The sequence below is a fragment of the Aricia agestis genome, chromosome 7 (genome assembly GCF_905147365.1).
Source record: "Aricia agestis chromosome 7, ilAriAges1.1, whole genome shotgun sequence".
Lineage (NCBI taxonomy): Eukaryota > Metazoa > Arthropoda > Insecta > Lepidoptera > Lycaenidae > Aricia > Aricia agestis.
Genome location: NC_056412.1, coordinates 17,445,675 through 17,469,851, shown reverse-complemented (window position 1 = coordinate 17,469,851; position 24,177 = coordinate 17,445,675). Strand labels below are relative to the sequence as shown.

Genomic DNA, 24,177 nt, shown 5'->3' with positions numbered 1-24,177 from the left:
TCCATTCACTTGATACAACGCCTAATTTGTAAACGCCGCCTTACATCTAAATGGCTTCGTGATATTTTAAGTTATATTGTATATATATGTGCCTTTGAAATAAATAAATAAGTTCAAGTTGATCTACGTGTCTTCTAAATCATCCTAGCCCCTACATCCTAAACCGATTTTGATCTAGTTTATGTTGTTCAAAAGGCAACGTATTTAATAGTATTTACCCTGTCTGTTTATTTTTCTACTTTTTAGACATGAACATTGTATAGCTTATTCATTATTTAAATATATTATATAAGTCATAAAGCAAGAATTCTTGTTAGTGCTACTAGTAAAATGTTTATCTAGGCGAGCCCGCTACCGCCGCCATGTAACAGCTCAGCTAAATTCGATGCAGCTGCAAGCTTTGAGAAGGTCATTGCTATATGAATGTTACCAGTTGCAATAAATCAGTTTTTGTTAGATCGCATCTACAGCAATATAAACACCCTAGATTACGCCCGCAACTCCGTTGTACCAAAATTCGTTTACTTATATTGAAAGTTCTATCCTTCGGAGACCTTCCCAAAGTCGTTTCCGGGGATTCAAATATCTTCATACCAAATTTTAGAAAAATAGGTTCGGTGGTTAAGTCGTGAAGTGGAAACAGACAGACAATTAACATACAGGCTTTCGCATCTATAATATTAGTATGGTCACCTACTGATAGAAACTTACATAAGCCATAGAACCCTCTGGCATATTATCTTCTTCGTCTCAAAATAAAAACAATGACTTGGGTGTAAGTACCTACTTTGTCACTTCTCACCGTGAGGACGTTAACTAGAATAAGCGTGATGAATATCGCCATACAAATTGCTTGGCATTATTTGCTGGTAGGGGCAAGATTAAGCCATGCCAAATTATGTGTTTACCTTTCAAGTTGTGAGGTGACAAAAACTTACACTCAGTATGTACTCAAAACATAAATTTTGTGTAATGTAAATAATAATACCTCTTAGATACTATTTTATTGTCAATATAAATAATTTCCTATAACAATAGAATCCACAAAAAACGAATAATTACTAGCTTTTTTAAGGCAGGAGCCGTAAAAATGCTTCAAATTATTCCACATGTTGATTTTTGCCATATTATAATTTATAGCATTTCTTGTTCTGTCAGCTCTAGATAATATCATGTATCTCAAAAACATATTTATTAAGTTACGTCAGAGACCAGTAGCTCTACCATGAGTTAAGGTATAGTATTTATCGATACTCGATACCGACTACGTAAATTTTTAGTATGGCAAATTTTACTTGCGGAACTAAAATCGCCATACTAAATATTTACGTAGTCGGTATCGAGTACCGATAAATACATAGCTTTAAACTCATGGTAGAGCTACAGACATACATACATACATGATACATACATACGTGTATATTTTCTCTATGGTTACGTGTATATGGCAGTTGTTACCGCAGTTAATATTAAGTATTCTTAAATCATTCTAGATATACTTACGAATCATCCATCATCAATTTGACTTTCAAAGAATGTAATTTCACCAAAAAAGGCCTCGATTGCGTATATAGGAACTTAGTAACAAAGAGAATAAAAGCCAAAAGTCAATCATACAATATTTAATATAAGATACAGTACTTGTGACATGTGGATAAATCATATAAAATCCTAAACACACTACACCAAAGACCGGAGCGGCTCCGGTCGCGCCCGGGTGTGATAAATTAAGTGAGGTAGATTCCACGCGGGACTGACCCTCGGGTCGCGGGGGCAAATCAACATTATACTATATAATTATATATCTACAGAATACAGTGCACGATATCCTCCGAACGAGCGTCTAACCTAACCTACGCTGCGTTCTAGCGTCTGTACCGCAGCCCGACTGACAATTGTCTAAACCCCCTTCTCTCCTCTATAACGTTTACAATTACAACTTAATTACCGTAGCGGCATCCCCGCTACTAGTGTGGCAGTGATAAAATATATTCTCGTACAAAACTAGCCGCTCGGGCCAAAAATATACGGCGCTTATCTTACGGAGGTCACTTATAGTACGTTACGATCTACTCAATCTTGTCAGGCGATCAAATAAACGTTACATATTTTGTACTGAATCTTTGTAGGCCAATGTTCAATGCGACGCTCGGTAGATGGCGCTCGAGGTAGGCCGGCTGATAGTCGATAAAATATATCGATACTTTTATATAGTTTTTTTTTACATTTCGTTCAGTAGCAATAAATTGGAGTAATTTATGACTATAATTTCATGTCCTCCCACTAAATCGAGCGCCATCGTTACAACCATGATCTTACCAAATACTTTTAAAACGATTTTCTTTCGTAATATTGACTTATCTTAACTTAATCACCGGTTTAAGATTTCTTATAAAATTAAAATAATTCATTATCAAGATTAAATTAAAATCATTGACATCATTTCGTAAAATTTCAACTACAATTATTAAGTAAAACGTCCGAAACAAAATCGCATTAAAACACACGTCTCACTCGCCCATCTGAGATCAGAGAACTACTCAGACTTTACAATTTTGGTTTCGAATTTAACTAAAAAATGGAGCCAATATGGCACTACGATCAGTGCTGTAGAAAATTAGTCTAGAATTTTTAAATTTAAAATAATCAGTACATTGGAAGCATTCCAAAAGAAACATATCCGTCAGTTACTAGCGACACCCTCGCGATCAGGCACCAACTTCACTACTTGACAATTTTCCTATGACATTTCTTTGGGTCCACACCTTCTATGGAACCGGTCAGGGTTGCCCGTCTTAAACGATCATCTAAAACGTGACATTCAGTTCAAATTCAATTAAAATACGGGACATTCATGCGCGTCATAAAAAAAAAATTCACCATTCGATTTCATTCAACATTATCAAGTCATAAATTAAAATCGTCGACAACCCTGAACGGAGCCAAGTCATCATTTTCTAATATACAAGCGAACAATTTCAGCGAAATACCAATTACTATGGGCGCCGGGTAGGGCCGCGCTCGGAGAAAAAAAATTACATTTTTAAAAACGCAAAATACATAAAAATACAATAAATATTTACAAGTACACATAAAGTTACATCGTATCGATATTAGAGTATCGATAAACTTACTAATTAAAAGCATCGAGTCGACGTCTTGTCGATTAAATCATCGACATCGAGCGCACCCCTACCGGCCGGCCCTACCGAGTCAATTCAGGCTAACCTACCCTAGAGGCACTAACTAACATTACTAGCGAGATCTCGTGAGCACGGAACACATGTCGTTTGATCACTGTTCAACTTACGGCTAGAAGGCATCCGGACTGTCCACATCATCTGCCGCCCCGGGCACCCCCGGGTGCGGTCGTCACCGTATTGCCGTCGATTATGCAAATGTCGGTGGAATAACCAAGCATTGTCAATTGTCATGCGCGCTTCAATTGCTGACTAAAATATCTTTTTAGGGTTCCGTACCCAAAGGGAAAGGAAAAAACGGAACCCTTTTACTAAGACTTCACTCTATCCGATTTAATTTTCAATCCTTAATTATATTTCAAATCATTTACCAAATATTCAGTAAACTTTCGAATCGATATTTTCCATAAAACAAAGATGGTTATTGCACCGAAACAATTTACAGAATATATTAAATTACAAATTGTAAAAATTAAATTATTCATTGTTCGTAACAAATTGCTTTTCGTTACATTTTACATAAGCATTATATTATTAATACATTGCAATAGTTTGGTCATAATATCTTAAAAATGTTTTGTTACATAAGTTCTGCATTTCAATTTTAAACATCAAATTTTTATTGCTTCTGACTTTAGAAAAATACGTTGAACGAGACATTCGAACTGCATTTCCTATTCGAACGATCGACGGCGTCGAATCGATTCTGCACCACGACGATATCGATTAAAAACTACGACGGAATTCGCAACACTTCGACGAGGAAGACTCTCCGTCGCGGTACAGAATCCGTCCGACGCATAAAAAATTACACGGATTCATTAAAAATTATTTGTATACAATACGACTACCGGATAAATGTAAAACAACTCCCAAAGTTGTGCGTGCAACGAACATTACTCGGTCCTATCACATAATATAGTTATTGCTAATAGACTACTAAGTTACAACTAAACACAACTTGAATGGCAGTGAATGTACGGCGCGCGGCAGATGACTGCTGATTCTGTACTAACGTCGAGTCGACCAATATCGAGTATCAAAAGTCGAGTGTATATGAGCGAGTTGATATGACTATTGACTACGTCCGGTAAACACCGATATAAAGTGAACACCGCTGCGGTAGGTCGTGCTTCAGGCACTTGGTGACGCCGGATGTGCCCGGATATGCGACCGGCTCGGGTATGCGGCGGCCCGAATATGCGGCCGCCCCGGGTATGCGGCCGGCCAGAAAATGCGGCGACTCGGACGGCTAGGGCTGTTAACCACCGGTCATACCTAGGGTTGTCACATCTCCGAAATATTCGGTTGTCACTATGTATTTCGTTGCGTTTTCGCCATCCGGCTTATCCATCAAGCCTGTTGGGCTTTCGTCAAGTTATATAATAGTATATTTTGTAAGTAAAATAAAAAAAAATACCGGATTTTTACTGAAATCTAAACTGATTTTAGTAAAAAAATATGAATTATATCAACTTTTTGACAACCCTAAGTCTCCCCGAGTCTCCGAGCGCTCGGCAGTGTCTCTCGTAGCCGGTCCTAGCCTACTTAACTACTATGTACAATATATTTACACGCGGGCGACATATAATCAGTCTTGTGGTTCGAATCAGCAATTATCGTCCGCACGGCCAAAACGAGTTGCCGCCGTATCGCCGGCCCATCTTGCGCTTGGCGGCGCCGCTGACCGCCGGTTGCTGGAGTTGCGGAGCTTGCGGACCTGCTTGTGGAAGTTGCGGAATTGATTGCAGAAGTTGCGGAGCGGTCTGCTGGAGTTGCGGAGATTGCGGAACCGGTTGCGGATGTGGCGGAGGTTGCAGTGGGCAGGGCTCGTCGCAGTCTCGTCGCGGTCGCGGCGTCGGCGGCTTGCGGTACGACTGGCTGAACTGCTCGTACAACCGCACCTTAACAATAAAAAAACAATATTAGTTAATTGTTAATACAATGTATTATAATATTAACGCCTTCGTTGTACAGCGTTTTAAAACAGGGATTTTGGCTCGGATCGTACCTAGGACGGATTCCATTCGCATAGGAAGAGAGATGTTTCCAAATTCTAAGTCTGGTTAAGGCAATTCAGGCTGATCGACTGGTTGTCTGCATGTATTTAAAGAAATGGTCCTCCGCTCGCCAGTCGTGTCGGTTATTCGTCCAAACGGGTTATAAGAGTAAATTAAAAGAGAGCTTTTGGTCTTTGTCACGCTCTACAACCTGGGAGGCTTAAAAGCGGAATTAGATTCGTATACCAAAATAAAAAGCTAAAAGCGTCCATCTACCTTGGTATTCGCCGGCAGACTGGCCATCTCCACCCGGCGGAACCGCCTCACCTCCCCCTCCGGCACCCACTCGTCGTCGAGCCTGCAACACAAACACACACTAACTCACTGATCTCAGCGCCACGAGGCCACTGCAAACACAGCGATCGTCGAAACGTTTATATCGTTTAAATAAGTAGCTGAGACTAGTGAAGACTACGAGGCCTAGCGTTAAGGGCTTCCACACATAACTGCGAATTCGCATCGCATCGCAAATATCAGCGACTAAATTCATAATAAAAGTGACGATGCGACTACGATGTGATGCGATGCGAATTCGCAGTTTTGTGTGGGAGCCCTAAGGCTGCCTTTGCCGTTGCCTGCCTAATGGCGCCGCCGCCGCCATAAGACGAGCCGCACGGCACGTTTTAGTATAAAAGTCGCGCGGCTGCCGCACTATCCGCGACTTAATGTGAAGGCAGCCTAAGGTTTTATTGGCAGATGGCGGATCTAATTTGATCGGGTTATGTCAAGACGATGTTAGTCGTGATCAGTCGTTTATGTTAATTGTTAACCAAATAACGTAGGTCCGCCATCATCATCTCATCATCATCTGGCTGTGAATCAGTTTCTCTGAAAGAACAAAGCACAGCATCCGAAGATCCATAGAGAAAACGTAGCCGAAGAACTATTGTATATAATATAATCATTATTATAATATACTGTAAATCTGCGACATGATTTCAGATAACTTTGAACAGATCGGTGCAATATCACATCGCGTTGCTGCTAGTTTATTCTACTATATGTATTTGTATTGTGCTCCTAGTTGTTTCATATAGTCGTCACGTGTCTCAGCCTCATTTATTTAAACATAGTAGCATATTTGAAATATTGTAGTACACAAGTAGGGAGTGTGTTTGCAGTTTGTTGGGTTGCAAGCCCATGACATAGATATAATATCATGCAAGCATTGAAATGATAAGCGACGAAACAACAAGAAGAGGCACGACACAAGAACAATTGCACAAATACGCTTCTACAATCCAATGGGTTCGCAACCCGAGTTGCTAGCAACCATCACGTATAATGTAAGTTAAGTTTAAAATAGTGAGTATTTCCAAATGTAAGTCCACTAATATTCAATTCAAGTTTTAAAAGTGAATTGCTAGCAGCGTTTTGATGCCTCCGTGGCGCTTTCATTGTCTAAGACATCGATCATGCTGTAGTAGGATGAAATTATAATGTACTACATGACAAATGATATTAACACTACGAATGAAGAAATAATAATAAAGGTGCTATAAGATGAGTGTTAAAACTACATGATAGATTTCTGCAATTGATTTTAGTTTTAAGTTATTTGGATGCAATCTGTAAAAAGTATGTGAAAGGCAAACCGCTTGTAAGTTGTGAATGAAATGAATTATAAATATAATTTAATCCGAAGCATAAAGAATGCAGCATATTTAAGTATTCTACCGTATTCGATCGGTGTATGTCTTTCGATGAGAACGATAACTAACATCGAAGCAAAGATTCAGATTACTATAAATATGACACCGAACCCACCTTTTTACCTGAACATACAAATTAACAATACCCCTTAAAACGCTGTAAAATATCATTAGTCTTAAATCCTTCAAACTAAATATGCCTCTTCATACAATTTACCTAACATTATGTCAAAAAATGTTCGTAAAATGCAGTGATAATCACACTCCCATATTTGAAACAATTTCCAGTAATGCTTACCTGAAAACACACATAATGATACTACATGGACATTATTTTACAATAACACTAATTATTATTGTCCTTAATGTATCCTGAGCCTTAAGACTAAGTGCCAACTCCACTAACGCCTGTTAAAGTTAATGCTTGATTGAAATCATGCGTACTCTCTCGTTCTGCGAATTAATGAAAGAGAAACCATGATATTTTGACAAACAATTAAGACTAATAGGCGTTTGTGAAGTTGGTACTGAGTATTTAAGTATTTATTGAAAAAGTAATAGAGAAAAGATCATAACTATAGCGTAAGCCTAAGAAGATATTATTTCTTTCATTATGTGTTGAAGAATTATACAATAATTATTACCTTGCTTAGAAAAAGTTCACACAGTTATATTTATACAATGCTTTGTACTTGCCTATCAAGCCACTTTACTAGCATGTTAGATAAGGACAAAATATTGTACAATTTCATATATTATGTAATAATTATTACAATTACACATTAGGGATCTTTTCAAGGAGAATATTTATTAGTTTACTTCAAGATAATGTGGATAACATAAATATATTGTTTATATTTAAAGTCTTTTCAGATAAGTCACATTGAAAACCTTTAAATTTTAAGTTTCAAAGATAGAACTGTCGGTAATGGTTCAACTAATAAGGATGGGTTGCACCAACTTACTATAACTTTAACTATAACAAAATATCAAATGAACCGTCAAATCTCTGGTTAAACTCAATAATGGACGCCATAAATTTGGCGATAACCTTAACCGCTCAATTTTGCCGAGTTAAAGTTAAATTTGACAAAAGGCTCAAAGTGTTGGCATAACAAATAATTTTTTCCTGTTAATTTGTATGGATAATTCATTTTTTATACTCTCAGCCCTATAAACTTTGGCAACAGACATCTGTCAAATTCTGTATTATTGTCATAGCATAACGTTAATGCCTATATATCTAGCGGAATAGAGCAACAATTTCGAGCTGTCAAACGAAACCGAAATTGATTTACATCTGTGTGAAAAAATATGTGTACGTATACACTTACACAAGCATCTTTCTATGGGATTAAATTGTCAACATGCCGATAAGTGCCGACTGGACGTCAAAAAATAGTTCTGCTGTCATGTATCACACGTCTTTTTTACCACGCAGTGTTACTGATAGAGACATCTCGCTTGCTCAGGCCTTTGTTTCTCTATTCCGCTAGGTACATTAACTTTATGGGTCATAGTCATAGTTACAGTTAACTTTAACTATAGCCTTAACTTTGACCATAACTTAACTATACCTACGCCTATGGTGCAACCCACCCTAAAACACCAAGAAAAGAATAGAATTTAGATTGTGGAAAATTTAGGCTGAAGCCATGAGTGCTATTGAAAGATATATTTCCTAATTGGACCGTACTACGAAAGTATACGGCCAAAGGAAAGGAGATTATTACCAATCAATCTTGTTATTCACAAGTTGTGTTCTATATTTCTCAAATTGAGTAACACAACAGACGATTCAAGATTGAGAAAATTAAATTACCTCGGTATGTAAGCGACACCAACATCGGTCTTTGAGGATATAACTCCTTTCCCTATCAATAATTTTTGAACTTTTAGCCAACAGTCAACACACAGTACTGTTGAACTGAGGCCCACATTAATAAACCGCTCTTACACTCCTACTCAACGTACTCCTACGTCTTAAGATGCTCTTCAATTATAAGGGCCTGTTTGACCACTTTCTGATAAAGTGCCGAATATTCACAGATTTTTTGACAGATTCTCCATATTTCATCTGTCAAGTCAAGTGGTGGATAGCCTATTCGGCACTTATGAGGAAGTGGTGAAACAGGCCCTAAGTCTGATATCAAGAGTGCGTAGCACTTAACTTACGGTCTGAGTTCGACAGCACAGTTGAGTGCATTTTAGCGAAGAACAATCTTGAGCATAACCTAAGCGGTAAAAGCGGTTTATTAATTCGGGTCAGAAATTCAACACTTCCGAGTGTACGGCCAAAAGTCGATCCCCCCCCTCAATAACGTCGCTGGTGCTAATGCTACGATGGTGCTACTCACACATGCGGCGGCGAGTACGTGAGCAGCGCCTCTCTTCGTCTCGCGGCGGCGTTGTAGCGTGTGGCCGCGACTGTGGCCGTCAGCGTGAGCGTGTGAGCGCCGGGCGGCTCCCGCAGAGGGCACGCGCCGCCGAGCCGCCACCGCGTCGCTCGCAGCAGCCGGTACGCCAGACCCTCCATGGTACCCGCGTCGAAGAAGTCGAACATGCGCGCTGGAATACACAAATGTTAAATTAATGCCCGGTTCCTAAGGGTTTTTTGGAGGAGTTCATATTTCAACAGCGCTGTTGAATGGTTAGTATTCACTAGCGAATTTCAATAACGAACGAAAAAGCTGATTGGCTAACGTCAAAATGTTAGTCAATCAAAAAAGCTAGAGAATATAACTCAGTAACTAAAGGCTAAAAAAAGCTAGAGAATATAACTCAGAAACTAAAGGCTAAAGGGTAGCTACTAGCTAGGTACTTTTTACTGGAATCAATCAAGTTTTATTGACCACAGATCATACAGATCCATCAACTACTTATTGAGATTCCTGGTTTTAATTTTTGGAGTGTTTTCATTAATATACTTACAAATGTCTCGTTGACCAAAACTCCGCGAATCCATTAACGTCCTATAAGTAGGTGATAACGATCACCTACTACACTTGCTGTTAAGCAATGCCGTTCGTTTCATCACACATTTTAGTTCCTGATGGTAGTCTACAGTCCCCATATACAAAAACACTCACCAGACCACGGCTGCCGTCTATACCGGAGCTTCTTCCCATTCCGACGTATCAGCTTCGATCCGCTCTCCGTGGACTTCTTGCTACTGCCAGAGTTGGACGACGTTTCCGAAAAGTGGTTGTTGACATGCCGCTCGAGCAATATCTGTAACATTCGTCCAGTTAATGAGCAGAGTGCCACAGCTAGAAGACAAAATCGCCGTCAACAGTATGCATCAGAGATGGCTTGAATTTGTTTTTAGTACTTAGATTATCCTGTAATTGAGGTACAGGAATTACCTTTGCTGCATAGTGCATACGTAACGATGCTTCTAGTCAAGTGTCAGATGAAATAACAAATTTTTTGGTCGTCTTTTCCCAAATACGACACCGACTACTGAGCCTAAAATAACTAGATTCAGATTGCTCTGAAACGTGCTACCTTTCTTATAACTACACTTCTTAATGTACTTTTTCTTATTTCTACAACTATACTTGATTTCGTCCTGTCACCCCACCCTTCCATAAGCTGAAGTGGTGTAGAAAATAAACAAATAAAATTTATTGCATTCGTAGTTCGATGTGCAATAAATTTCTGTGAGAAACAAAAATTAAACACTGTAGTAGCACTCGATAGATAGCAACATCCTCTGGATCCTAGGGACAGAAAACAGAGACACAAGTTTATGTTCAAATTGACGAACATTTCGAAGAAGATGATACACCATTTGAATTCAGTCGAAGATAAGAGATAGAACATAAAAGTCAGGCAGCACTTAGAGTCCATAATTATATCTAACGAAGAAGTGTTAGTAGAGTCCATTACAGAATTTATTGAATAACTATTTCATGACGACGATGAAACGGCACAACAAGGGTCCAATGGATTTAAACTCACAGAGAGTTTATACGAAGCATGCGGGCCACTTGATGGTGACTGGTTACCGCGTGGCGCGTGGACACCGTTTTGTATATAGCGATAGTAAAATATTAGTCCATACAAAAATTAAGTCCATTTCACTTAAGTCAATTTTTAACTACACACAGAAATTTTAGCGGAGACACGAAGAAAAGTGATTAGTTTTTAGAGAAGTAAGCAGGATTTAATTTGTTTCATATTGTTATAATATGTTTCATAAGCTTAAATATTATACTACAACATTTAAGTGACTCAAAAATATTGAGATGTCATCCCAAATGTCATCCAAAAATATAATATAAGCATACAATTCTTAAACTATTACCAAGTATCCTATGAATAATAATTTAATCAAGACAGGATAAATTTTTAATTACTTCGAAGACAGCAAACTTTTTTTTAGTATCAATAAATAAAATTACTGATGATACACATGGTTGAAGACATGAATCAACTAACGACAATATTGATAACATTAATGACGAATCGATAAGAGTTCTTCCTTATGATTTTTTTTCAGTTAGTCCTTTTTAACGTATACATGATATGATTAAGTTCGGACGAAGAAAGATGGACATTCAAATGGGAAAATTATTGGTAGAGAAAATTAACAAATAAGCAATGTGAAAATTACCACAAGGAATAAAAAGGTTTGAGAAACTTATTAAAAGGAATAAGATGGGGCAACTGATAAAGAAAATACCAGGACTGTCAGAAGTAAAAGTTGCTTAAAGGATTTACTACTATAGGATCTTGGAGTATAGGAGCGGGAGCAAAGCTTAGGAACGTAATTGTACCTGAGTGGAGAACCTCCGATCGCAGCCTTCGACGATGCAACGGAAGGGCTTGTTGCCCCCGTGTGAGAGCGCGTGCCTCTCCAGCCAAAGGCGCGAGCAGGAGGGCTTGCCGCGGACCTTGCAGCCAACCCAATTGCACACGTAGTTCTCCTTCCCCGCTTGCGACTCCACATGAATAGACTGAAACGAGTTAATAAATTATTAAAACAAATAAAATAATATTCATCTGATATTGCAACTTATCTGGACCATCGGAAGTTTGGAAATATTTGCATTAAGTAAAAACCGATAAAATAAACAGTTTCAGGAATTATGCAAAAAAAAAATGTTAAAAATGTAGTATTGAATAGATGAATTTTACGTACCTGCAGATGATCTAGTAGATCCATGTCACTATCAAAGATCTTCTTGCAGTTTTCCCACAAACACAAAACTATCGATATATCGGCACTTGGCGTCCTTTTTGCACTTTCTGGTTTTGTGGCACTTTTCGGTGGAAATCTAATGGTTTTGGGTTGTTTCAAAATAGGACTTTTCTGGCTGATCTGTGCCTCCACCGAACTCAAGCTAATACTCAATGACAGTGACGAATCTTCATCGCACTCTTTACTTCCTTGCGAGTCGCTAGGAGAATCTATACTCTTGTCTGTTCCTATTCCTGATTCGGAAGACTCTGTGGCGGTACAAAGATAATTGGCTTCTATCATTGTACTTTGAACACTCGAAGACACGTCTTTCATTACAGTTATTTGTGTAAATATTGCATCCTCGCCACTACTAAATTCGTCTATTTTCACGTTTTCTTTACAAACACTCTTTCTTCGCGGAACGTCGCTTTTCTCTTTGTCGATTTCTTTACTTACAACTTTACTTTCAATTTTGTCCATCTTTTCTGCGTAGTTACTAATTTGCGAAAAATTCCTCGCGGACATTTTATTATCTAATGGAACAAAATTATTATTAACTGTTTTAGACAGCCAAGGAATATCACACTTTTGATTAACAATATCACTCATTTCTGGCTCTTTAACTGTACTACTAGGTGGTTCTGTACCTTGTATAGGATTGTCGGGAGGTTTGACAGGGGCGATGGGAATACTACTCGAGTGAAGATTTGGCGTGGTAAAGTTCGTCACGATAGGCGTCGGTTGATGCACTATCTGGTTGGAACAGGAAGACTGCGATGACGTTACAGTGTTATTACCTGTATAGCTCCACGTTTCTTTAACGTTCATATTTGGCACAGAAGTAACGATAAATCCAGGTTGAGGTACAAGATGAGGTACCGGATGGCTAAAGTTGACAGTAAAATTGGTTTTAGGCTGAACCGTCACGCCCATCGCTTGTATCCCAGGAACATTTTTGTTTATTATCGGAATAGGCTGACTCGTAACAGGTCCCTGTTTATTGGTGTTCTGATACGCAGCCGGAATGGTGCTCGCGAGTTTTAACAGCGTCCCATTAAAAACAAATTGTGCAGCTTGTTGATTTTGTAGATGGTCCTGTCGCTGCGTCGCCATTTGTGGAGACTGCGGTAAAACGAAGCTCGGCACTTTAGCCATCATGTTAGGTATTTGTACTATACTGCCGTTTAGATTTTGCATAAAAGGAAAAACTATTTGGCCGTTCAATTTTGAGGGACTGTTAACGTTGACGTTAGGTCGATTGAAGCCCGCCACACCTTGCTGGCTCAAAGTATGTGCGGGTAGTCCGTTTTGTGGTATTCTTAATGTCGTCAACATTACATTTTGGGGTACTGCAACAAAAGATTGTAAATTGGTCGACGTCACCCCATTTGCACCGTTGCACTGTGGCTGCGGGATATTCAACTGATGGCAGTTTTGAAAGTTCGTTACTGGGACGTTCATGTTGCTAAGATTACCATTAACAGTCATAGATACTTGTCGGATACCATTGGGTAAATTCATTTTTGGAGTCGAACTAGCCTCAGTAACGACTGGCTTTATTGTTGCATTAGGCGCTGTATTCATACAATTTTGTTTTTGCAGTTGCACCTGTTGCTTAAGATTATTCGCCTTCGACCAAGTTAAATTTTTACTATTAGCAATACATGCCGACGATCTGCGATTCGTTTTCTTAAGAGACGGTAAACTTTTCTTGGGTGCCTCCTTTTTAGTGGATGCAATTTTATTTAACGAGTTTAAACTTAAATTGTTAGACCCGCAGGTCACACCGTTCATTCTACTGTCTAATTTCGTCGTCGAGGTGACTACTCCGTTTATTCTCTGATTGTCACATTTACTATTTTTTTTCGGCGATTTAGATATTCCAGCCGACGGAGCCAGTCGCATCCCGACCATTTCAGTGGTAGCGGGAATAGGAACCTTCGTATTGCTCACGCTCGTGGAAGGTTTGATCGTGCTTATCGACAAATTGGCGGATGGGTCTTTAGTTATTTTTGTCGAAGACATTTGTTTATTGTTTTCAATCAACCCGTTTAGATAGGCACCGTTCATTTTGACTTTGCTAACTGGGTCGGTACCGTGCCGGATTTCGACGAAGCCGTTCATACTGTGCATTTCATTGCTTTCCTTAGGCCTGGTCGCATCATTGAAGCCCTTGGCATTGACGGCCCCAGTTTTATACTGATCTCGCGCTTTCAAGCTCTCCAAGCCGCCGGGAGCCGTCGGATTGGCGGGATACCTCCCCGCCTCCTTTTGCTTCTCGACATCTAGCAACACTTTGGGGCTGAGCGTCTGCGATAAATACGAAATATACTTCTCCAAGTCGTTCGTAACACCGTTCCTCGGGAGGCACTTCTTTTTGGTGTCATCGTGGTTGATAGCAGCGGAGTCGCGCTTGAGGCCGTTCTGCGGCTTCATTTTATGGTTGAAGTACTCGGTGATGCGTCGATGCGCGGGCGGGTTGGGCCGGCGGACGGGCGCGGGTTGGACCGCAAGGCGTCGCGGTCCCGGCGGCGCCGGCTCGTTCGCCCAAGGCGGCATGCGCGCGTTCGCGCTCTCCTCGCTCGTACTGCAAGCGGACTCCGGGCTACGGGGGGAGCGGGGCTCCGTGATGTCGCTACCGCTGCAGCCTCCACTTTCTGGCGGACTCAGCACCGCCACACCACTGAAACGAAAAGAGAATCTATGAGCGAGCGCATACAGTCAGCTGCACTATCGAGTTTATGGTAATGACAATCAGCTGTTGAATCGCAGTGATCGATCTCACGTGGTTCTAGAGCGAGCGGGACGGCGCTAGCGGCTCGGCTCGGCTCGGGAGCACGGTGCAATGCCCCGGCGGTCCGGTGCAGTGACGCAACGCGACGCGCCGCTGCACTGACCGCGCTCCCCGCCGCCCCGCCCCGCGCTGCCGCCGCACTCGACATGTATTATTTCGGTCCGCGTGACATTCCCGGCACGTAGCGGCATTGTGCTCGACGTCGACGGTTTAGGATCGATGCGTGTGTTATTTTAAACTATTTCTGGTACATCGAGAGGACCAAAATGTTTGTTTTGAATATTTTATTGATTTTTATGAAGACTCCCGTAATTGAACGTAACAGAAGCGGGAAATATTTGTGTACGGTGAAAATGAATTCTATGAAAATAAGTTACCTACTTTTTAATAAGCGAGGCCATCAAAATTTACTAGATAATAAATAGGAATCGAAAAAACATTGGATTAGCGCCCCTCTTCGATGGCATCCATTACTGGAGTATAGTCTTTCTATTCACGCACCAATTTCAAGGAGGGTGCTTCCACCCCTCTCGAGCGCTTTCTCCTTAAATTGACCCAATTTTAGGGTTCCGTACCTCAAAAGGAAAAAACGGAACCCTTATAGGATCACTTTGTTGTCCGTCTGTCCGTCCGTCCGTCTGTCAAGACCCTTTTTCTCAGGAACGCGTGGAGGTATGAAGCTGAAATTTATATCAATTTCTCAGGTCTACTGTCCCTTGAAGCTGTGAAAAAATCAAACTTCTAAGCCAACGCAATCAAAAGATACAGCCGTTTATGCCGCAAATTTTCGACACTTGCAAGGGAATCAAAACCTACAGGGTGCTTCCCGTGAACTCAGAATCTTGAAATTTGGTACGAAGCAACGTCTTATAGCATAGATAAAGGAAAAATTACGAAAACCATAAATTTTTAGTTACATCACATAATATATTTTTTTTTAATAATTTTAAACTTACTACCCATTTCCTCATAAACGCGTAGAGGTATTAAATTGAAATTCATACCAAATACTCAGGTCTATAATACCTTTAAGCTGTAACAAAATCAAACTTCTATGTCAACGCAATCAAAAGAAACAGCAATTTAAGCTGCATATTTTGAAACTCGCAAGTACTCGCAAGGGAATCAAAACCTAAAGGGTACTTCCAGTCGACCTAGAATCTTGAAATTTGGCATGAAGCAACGTTTTATAGCACACATAAAGGAAAAATTCCGAAAACCTTAAATTTTTAGTTACATTACAAAATATATATTTTTTAATAAATATAAACTTATTACTTTTTTCCTCATGAACGCGTAGAGCTATCAAGTTGAAATTCATATCAAATACTTAGATCTAATTGCCTTTAACGCGTGAAAAAAAAAAATTCTATAAAAATACCATAGTTATGACTCGATTGTCGTAATGAACGAACTTTGTAAACCTTGCAGGTTTGTACGGAACCCTCGGTGCGCGAGTCCGACTCGCACTTGGCCGGTTTTTTAAGGTAGCTTTTCTTTTAGATTATTAAAATGACTTTACTATAAGATATTCGGATTAAGGTTAAACACTGATTTAAGATTTGACGATGTCACAAATCATAAGGCATCCGAGAAGATTCAAATAGCTTCCAAACAATAACTGAAAATTTACTTGTTTTGTGCTAATTTTAAGAATTAATATCACAATTAAAAGCCTACAGGCTAGTCTTACCACAGAGTATACATAATAGTACTGCTCTTATTATACTGCTATTAATGATGATACGATGCATCTCATTGCATCTTATCATTTAGTGAACGGTACAATGTATATTAAGGGGGCGACTAACCCTAAAGTGTCGATTTTATAATTCATTTTTATACATGAAAATAAGCCCCGAATTGTTTCATTTTTTAAAATTTGATACATCATTATATTTTCGAGAATTCGATCTGAGCAAAAACACGATATCTTAAAATTTTCTCGATAGAAAAAAAACCACAAAGATGCATCTAATTTTCAAGAATTTTTCATTTATTGCCATAACAGTGCATTGAACTAAGTTAATATTTTAATACATTGTATAAAATTCTATCATTGAGAGATCCACCCAGCGGATTTTTAAAATGTTGTATATTTATCGAGTTATTGAGATAAAACTTATTTGGCGATGAATCCGCGTCGTTCTTTTTCACCTGGCATATGAAAGACGGGCGTGAGTGTGAAGAGAGAAGGACGATGTTTGATTTTTGGGGTTAGTCGCCCTCTTAATAGCATTTATGTAACAATTAATGTATGGTCACATAAGCGAGTAGCCAGTAGCGAGTAGCGACATAATACACCGTTGCCTATATCTTTGATATCAAGCTTCACTATCGAAACAACTGCAATTTCGCTACCCTATTTTGGAAGGTATGTATTACATATCCCCAGCATGTATTACATTATCCCCAGCACGTATAACACAGCCCCGACAAACGATGACTCGCATCGTGACCCGTGAACTGCGCGGCGGAAACGGCGGCGGCGGCCTTCAGACGCGCTAGTTCCCCAGATATCTCTCTCAATAGCCAATTCGTTTTTTGCGAGGCGATGTGGCCGAAAGCAAAAGTGGCAGTATGTAGGTGAGCCGGCAAGGTCGTCCGATTTCGGTCGTTCACCCGACCATTGTTGACGATCGCGACTTGCAGCGACCTATTTGCATATCCTTATGAGAGGATCGGCTACAAATAAGGTGTGCTACCACATTACAGTATATAAACTCGATTATCCGGCCCTCAGGATTCGTGATTATCCGGACTGTTACCGGAAAATGTATCGATTCTTCTTCGGACTCTTCGTACATAATATTATAGCACGTTTTTTTGCTTAATTTGGTCGTCGATTTTCGACTATCTAAGTGCCTGACAACAAAAGTTAGTTCGCTTAGTTAAGTTTATACTCTAGTAAATAGATATTATGTAAATATTTTTGGAAATCGCTTTAGTCTTAACTAATATTGATTCTACATAATAATTGATAAAATCTCATTTCACTTGAACTTCTCGGCATGATAATTGCTAATAATTAGATTATTTCTATTTTCTATTATACTCCTACGAGAAATCTATATCCTAAACGACATTCAGGTCTTATAGCTACAAAATTCACATGAAACCATCACTATCGCTTCGATAACATGAGTTTCACCATTCCTTATCTAAATGTGGCATAACATAAGTGTAAATTACGTTTATCTGTAATGTGTCTATTTCGATTCCCTTTGAACGTTTCGTTCTAATGTTATAAATTGCTGTTCACAATCATATATTTAATGGTTGAAATACATTTCATAAGCACCATAACGATGTTTTTTCTAATCTATAATGGAGTAATGATAGTAAAGGTTTAGGCAACGCAACTTAAACGATACTTATTATTCATCAGATGGCCTATCGATATTGGCCCACGATAAGCGATTACGTTTACGACGCGACAGAGTAGAGCTAGATATTCGTTATTGGCCAAGATCGATGTGGATTGTGCATGCATGCTATAGATAGATCCGCTTGAAAGCCCTTTCTACGATGGCATGTAGAGCAGCTATCCCCAACCCGCGGCCCGCCGGGACTTCTTCAGTGGCCCGCATGTAGTTCAAACATTTTGAATGTCACCCTCACCGGAAAAATGGTGCAAAGTGGTCGTGAAAGTCGTGAAAATTTTGCTTTTGAATCGCTAATTTCAAAGAACGTTCTTATTTAACTAGATAATGTAGAGACTAGAGAGTACGGGAGTGACCCAACCCTGCTACTGCCGCGGGGCAATATTAATGTCAGCGGGCGGACAAAGTATATTAGCGTATCAGCGGGGCCCGTCACTCGCAGGCCGCAGCCTCGCCGGAACCCCAAACCATCTAGTTTTTTATTTCTAAGTTGCATTTAAATAGTTAAAATATATTATATATTTTTGTATACTATAACCCGTGAGTCCACACTCCACTGATTCTTTTCTAGGCGGCTTATCTATAATATTAATGAACGAGCTCTGTAAACTTTAACCTATTATTACTAACGATCGATTCCGATTAGTTGTATATTGTATTTAATATGACGTAATAACCAAAAAACACTGCACGGCAATAGCATCATGACAGAAATTTTAACTTATTCTACATGTTGCAACATTTTAGCAACTTATTTCCCCACTATCTATATTTTATGCTATCAATTTAAGATCTTATAAAAACACTGCTTCACATCGATATAAGCGTTCAACCCTCCGCACTGCCCTAATGGGTGGGCGTACAAAAGCGCAAATGATACGTCACGCGCACATGTCACCCGGGCGGCGCGGAGGACTTTGATCACGAGCCCGGGGCCCCGGCACTGAGCCCCTGAGTGCCCTACCAGTTACCACTGGGCCCCCGGATGCCCCCCACTGGACCCTCGAGTGCCCCGCCGCATTAGGCTCCACGCTGCCCTGGGGCACTAAGAAATGTGTCAGCTTGCCCTCTGCCAAACGCGACACAATACATATAAGTCAGTCCACCCTAACCAACATAAATTAAGAAATTTAAAAAACCCCCGACAAACAACTTTAAAAAGTAATGAAATAATATTTACTGCCTTTAAGTTCAAATATTTCCCAACTTGTGTAAAGTAATATTTTAGCCCATAATTGTTGTCACGGTGTGTCGGGGGACTTTTTAAACTTGTGTTGGTTATAGTGCAGAATAATTCCTTTCAACAGAATCATATTATTCTCATGATTACCATCTATCAATGTCCTTTTCGATGAGGCCGTTAATATGAGCCTAAACATGAAACCTCAACTTTGGGTTCATACGAAGCTTGGTTCCTATAGAATCCAGGTGATGCTGCAGCAGCAGCATGTAAATATTTACAGTCTATCTACTTCTTACTGGTTGTCGCAATTAAAATGTGCCCAAACACGAAACCTTTGCTCTAAGTTGGCGAGGAGTTGGATATCCTATTGATTACCAGGTGCTGCTGCAGCACCAGGTCAAATTTCATTAATATGTGTATACGTATATTGTATATTCACAAATGTCACGAACTAGTATGAAATACAAAACCGATCAAACGACTACAAGTTGCTAACGGCTTTTCATGAACCAGATAAACCCTGATTGCCCAGCACTGAGCAGGCTGATGATGATGAATTATAGCTAAGAACACTCTCGATCATGTCAGCTTTCAAACAAAAAAAACTAGATCAAAATCGGTCCACCCGTTTCGATGCTACGATGCCACGGACAGATACACACACAGACAAACAGACAGACAGACAGACAGACAGACACGTCAAACTTATAACACCCCTCTTTTTTGTCGGGGGTTAAAAAGTGAGTTTTTCATCAACGATTGCTATTTTCTATTTCTTCCTCAAACGACCTGCCCCAATGTCATTCAAAAATAAAAATAACAAACAAGCTTCATTATAGGAACAGTAATAATCAACATTAATTTATTTACGAGTCTCAACAGACGTTACAATGTTCCATAACAAGTAACCTAACAACAAAACCAGATTCGAAAGAACACGATTAACGAATCGAACTAAAATCATGACCTAGCCTAGACCGAGTCACAACTCATAGCCCACAACCATTACTGGAGTGACGCACCGCGCGGGAAGTGTTATGTCACTCGCGTCACTCGCGTCACCCCGCGTCACCTTACCTCGCTGCCCATTCATTACGCGTGAGAATCGTGTCAGCGCGCGCCACCCCCTCGCCTCCCAATCGTCCCCACGTCGTCCCCCGGGCCCCGTCCGTCCCCCGCTCCGTCCCCCGTGATTATTATGCTAAGTGTCTTCTATCGGGGGGTGGGAGTTTTTCGCGCATCTGCTATTTATTTACGCGTTTTATATTCATGGCCGTCGCGACTCCGGTACAGTTCATTACGCACGGTAACGAGGTTACCCGCGAGTTGCGCGACTTTGGCCCCTATGAGGGACTACTTAGGGTCGGAGACAATTGGGTTACCGGGTCCTCCGCGCGTGCCATTTGTTTTGATCTCGATCGAAAATTGCCATTCTGTTTCTATTATATAATTCATAAATGAAACATTAGCATAATGTTGTACCACTCACGTCAGATAAAGCTTATCGAACTTAATAGATCACTATTCATATTCCTCTAGCTCTACCTACTGTATATGTAATTCCATAACTTAGTCACAGGCCGTCACTACTCGTCAGGGCGATATTTCGAGATTCGATTTCCTCTTCTCTCAAAGTTGTACTCTCACGGCGCGTCGCTCCTCTCCGGCGGAAGTTTCAACAGCACACTTCCCCCGGCGCCGAACTTGTACCCACGGACGTTGCCCAAACTATGACGGCGAAAATTCCAACGCCACTCGATAACCAAACAAAAAAGTCGCCAGATGTGAAACTTTGATTATTACAGGCGCCTCAAAAAGTCTAAATTGCATGACACGAGTTCCATTTATAAGATCCTTTAAAGTTGACAATATAGGCCTCCTTACCCTCCTACTGTGGGTCATGGTGGACGAGCATGACTACGAATGTTACAAGTTGAGTTGTACTAGAGAACGTTGAGTTTGTTTGAACGTGCCAATTTTACGAACTACAGGACCGACTTTCATGTAATTTGACATAGACATAGAGTAGGGCATAGGTTACTTTTTGAGGTGAAACGTACGATTGGCGAAGCCTCGTGAGTCATGGGACATCCAGTTCACTATAGAAGTCTATCACCATATTATTCGGTATTTACCTACCTGTTTTATCTGTTAAATAAGTGATAAGAAACTGCATGATGACTTTCAAATACATTTATTCTACAATATTATACAGTGGTACACTTTCGGGCAGAGATTCCTCTTACAATTGTTCTTCCGTCAAAATTCGCATCATACTGCGCTCTTGGGGTATTTATACACAATTTTTACCCGTCAACCCCCACTCCAAGTGAAGCGAACGTAGCCTTGGGATTGCACGTTGTCAGTGTGGCCAGATTTAAATATTAAAACTACCATCTAATTTAGTCTAAAATAATTAAGTTACAATAATTTAGTATTCTAAAAACAATAAACTAAGTACTGAATTACGTAAATCATAACATTCGGCCATCCGACAACGTGCAGCGTCCCGATGCACTCTTAAAACAATCATCAATGGTGCAATACATATAACATATTTTTAGTTATCTATACATTTTCACTATAAACTAACCTATTATTTATATCAAATTAAATTTTACATTTAGAAAAACAATTCATTTGTTTTGTTACAAACCGTGTAGAATGATAAAATATAATATAATAATTAATATTACAATATACAAACATTAATTAAACTAATATAACTTATAAGATTTTTGTACAATAATTGCTTTGCAATTATATCAACCAACATTGTTGAAACAATAAAAACACAAATGTGGTAATTACAGTATTATAGAAGTACAACTATCTAAAATTTTAGTTACTTATGCTGAATTTGTGAACTACACAAAAGCGCATTAGAATAATTATCTTTGCGATTCATTTAATAGAAATTACATAACTCGAGTGTCAAGAAAATAAAATTATATATCACAAAAAACTTAATAGAAACAAACGGCAATATTAAAAATAAGCTTAAATACTTAATAACATCTCACACAAGAAACAAAACAAAATAAAATTACCTATCTTAGGTACTTTATCAAATATCGCTGGTGATATAAACCTCTGGAAGTTTTAATAATTATTGGTCTTCCAATTTTACTTTTAAAGCTACTAGTATGGAACTTCACTTCAGCCGATTCTAATTTTATTTATCATTTGCATCTGTATAGATCTGTGATCATCTGATATTCCCAGAAAAAAACTAACTATAATAAATTATCTATATAGAACTTCAAATAGTAATCATCATATTCCCAGGAAAGTATATACTGAATTACATTTTGAAATATCAAGTAATTTAAAATTTATTTTATGTGGAGATGGGAATATATTTTATACACTTTATTAACTTACAAGACTACCCAAAATTAACAAATTTGTTTAAACCATGACATCTTCATGTTAAGCTTTTCTGCAGTAAAGAGCATACTTATTTATGTAATGCCTTTATCACATTTTTCGAAACAATTGTTATAGTACAGCATTTTATAAACTATGCTTCTTTCTAAAATAAAATCTTGTTCAACATAAACTTATGGTAATCAAAAGGCAAAGGTTCAAGGGCAAATACTAAGATTCACTGCAAAAATAACTTAACTATTAATAATCATAAAAACACAGACTGCATTGATACATTTTTAAATAATACCAAGAAATTACCGGAATTATTAATGAGTAATTTAATTATCATTTTAAATGACTTTCTTCTAATCATCTAAACCAGAGATAGTGTGATACATGCCTAATTTTCTATCGGTTCTCGAATAATTCGGGATTAACTTGGTTATATTTCTAAACATATAGTTTTAAATCTAGATTCCACGAGCTCCAGATCAGGCATAAAACTATAATGTTGAGTCATTTCTATGTTTTTGCTTCGTCTTTAATCTAAATCTCACATGACCCTTAAATACTTTAGGCCAGTTTAGTAATACTAAGTAGTTTAAATAAGTAACTTGTCAGAAATAATAATAATAATAGTTGTTTGGCCACAAGCCCGCAACTTTGGAACAAACTCTTACAAAGGAGAATAGAAAACTACAATACCAACAATAATAATAATAATTAAGTAAAGGAGTTTTGACCTTAAACTTAAAAGTATTTTTTACTTTTAGAATTGTGATACCTATCGCTATCGTTTTTATTTTGTAACATTAGTAGAATATTAACCATTTAACATGAAGGAAGTCGGTTAAAAATAGATATCGTCCTGATGTGTAGGCAAAATTTTGCCATAACCAAATTTTGAAAAGCGTCCGAGTGTCGAATGAACGTTTAATACAATTCAAATAAAGTATGCTGATTGCCGGTCTTCCCCAAGTTGACCTTAACTATTTTCTACATATTCATTAAAAATTTAAAATATAAATGCGTCTAGTTTTACATTTGGGATCATCGATTGTTGTCTACCAAATACTCAATCTAGCGACCACGTGGAACTTTAACTTGACGAATTAAAAGAAAAACATCCCATTGACAAATCATATTAAATTCTACTTCGATAGCAGCTTTGCTAATTCTATTTCAACGAATAATAACCAAAATACTATACGACAGACTGTTATAAAAAATCTATATTTAATCAAAGATAAATGCAGTAGAATTTGACAATTTTAAAAGTAAAATACTAATGCAGTAGAATTTGACAATTTTAAAAGTAAAATACTAAAAGTGTGGACCAGAAATA

At 38.8% G+C, this 24,177-nt stretch overlaps 1 protein-coding gene across 3 annotated transcripts in view; it reads right to left on the bottom strand.

Annotated features, from left to right (window-relative positions):
* Window positions 1-1,607: 1,607 nt before the first annotated feature.
* Window positions 1,608-24,177, bottom strand: part of LOC121729124 (zinc finger protein jing homolog) — a 200,233-nt gene continuing 177,663 nt past the window's right edge. For all 3 annotated transcript variants that reach the window (XM_042117512.1, XM_042117513.1, XM_042117514.1), the window contains exons 2-7: window positions 12,059-14,783; window positions 11,694-11,873; window positions 10,002-10,143; window positions 9,270-9,480; window positions 5,477-5,558; window positions 1,608-5,104 (exon numbers count right to left, since the gene is read on the bottom strand). In XM_042117512.1, the coding sequence (XP_041973446.1) occupies window positions 4,817-5,104; window positions 5,477-5,558; window positions 9,270-9,480; window positions 10,002-10,143; window positions 11,694-11,873; window positions 12,059-14,783 (3,628 nt within the window). In that variant the 3' untranslated portion in view covers window positions 1,608-4,816. The remainder of the gene's footprint in view (window positions 5,105-5,476; window positions 5,559-9,269; window positions 9,481-10,001; window positions 10,144-11,693; window positions 11,874-12,058; window positions 14,784-24,177) is intronic.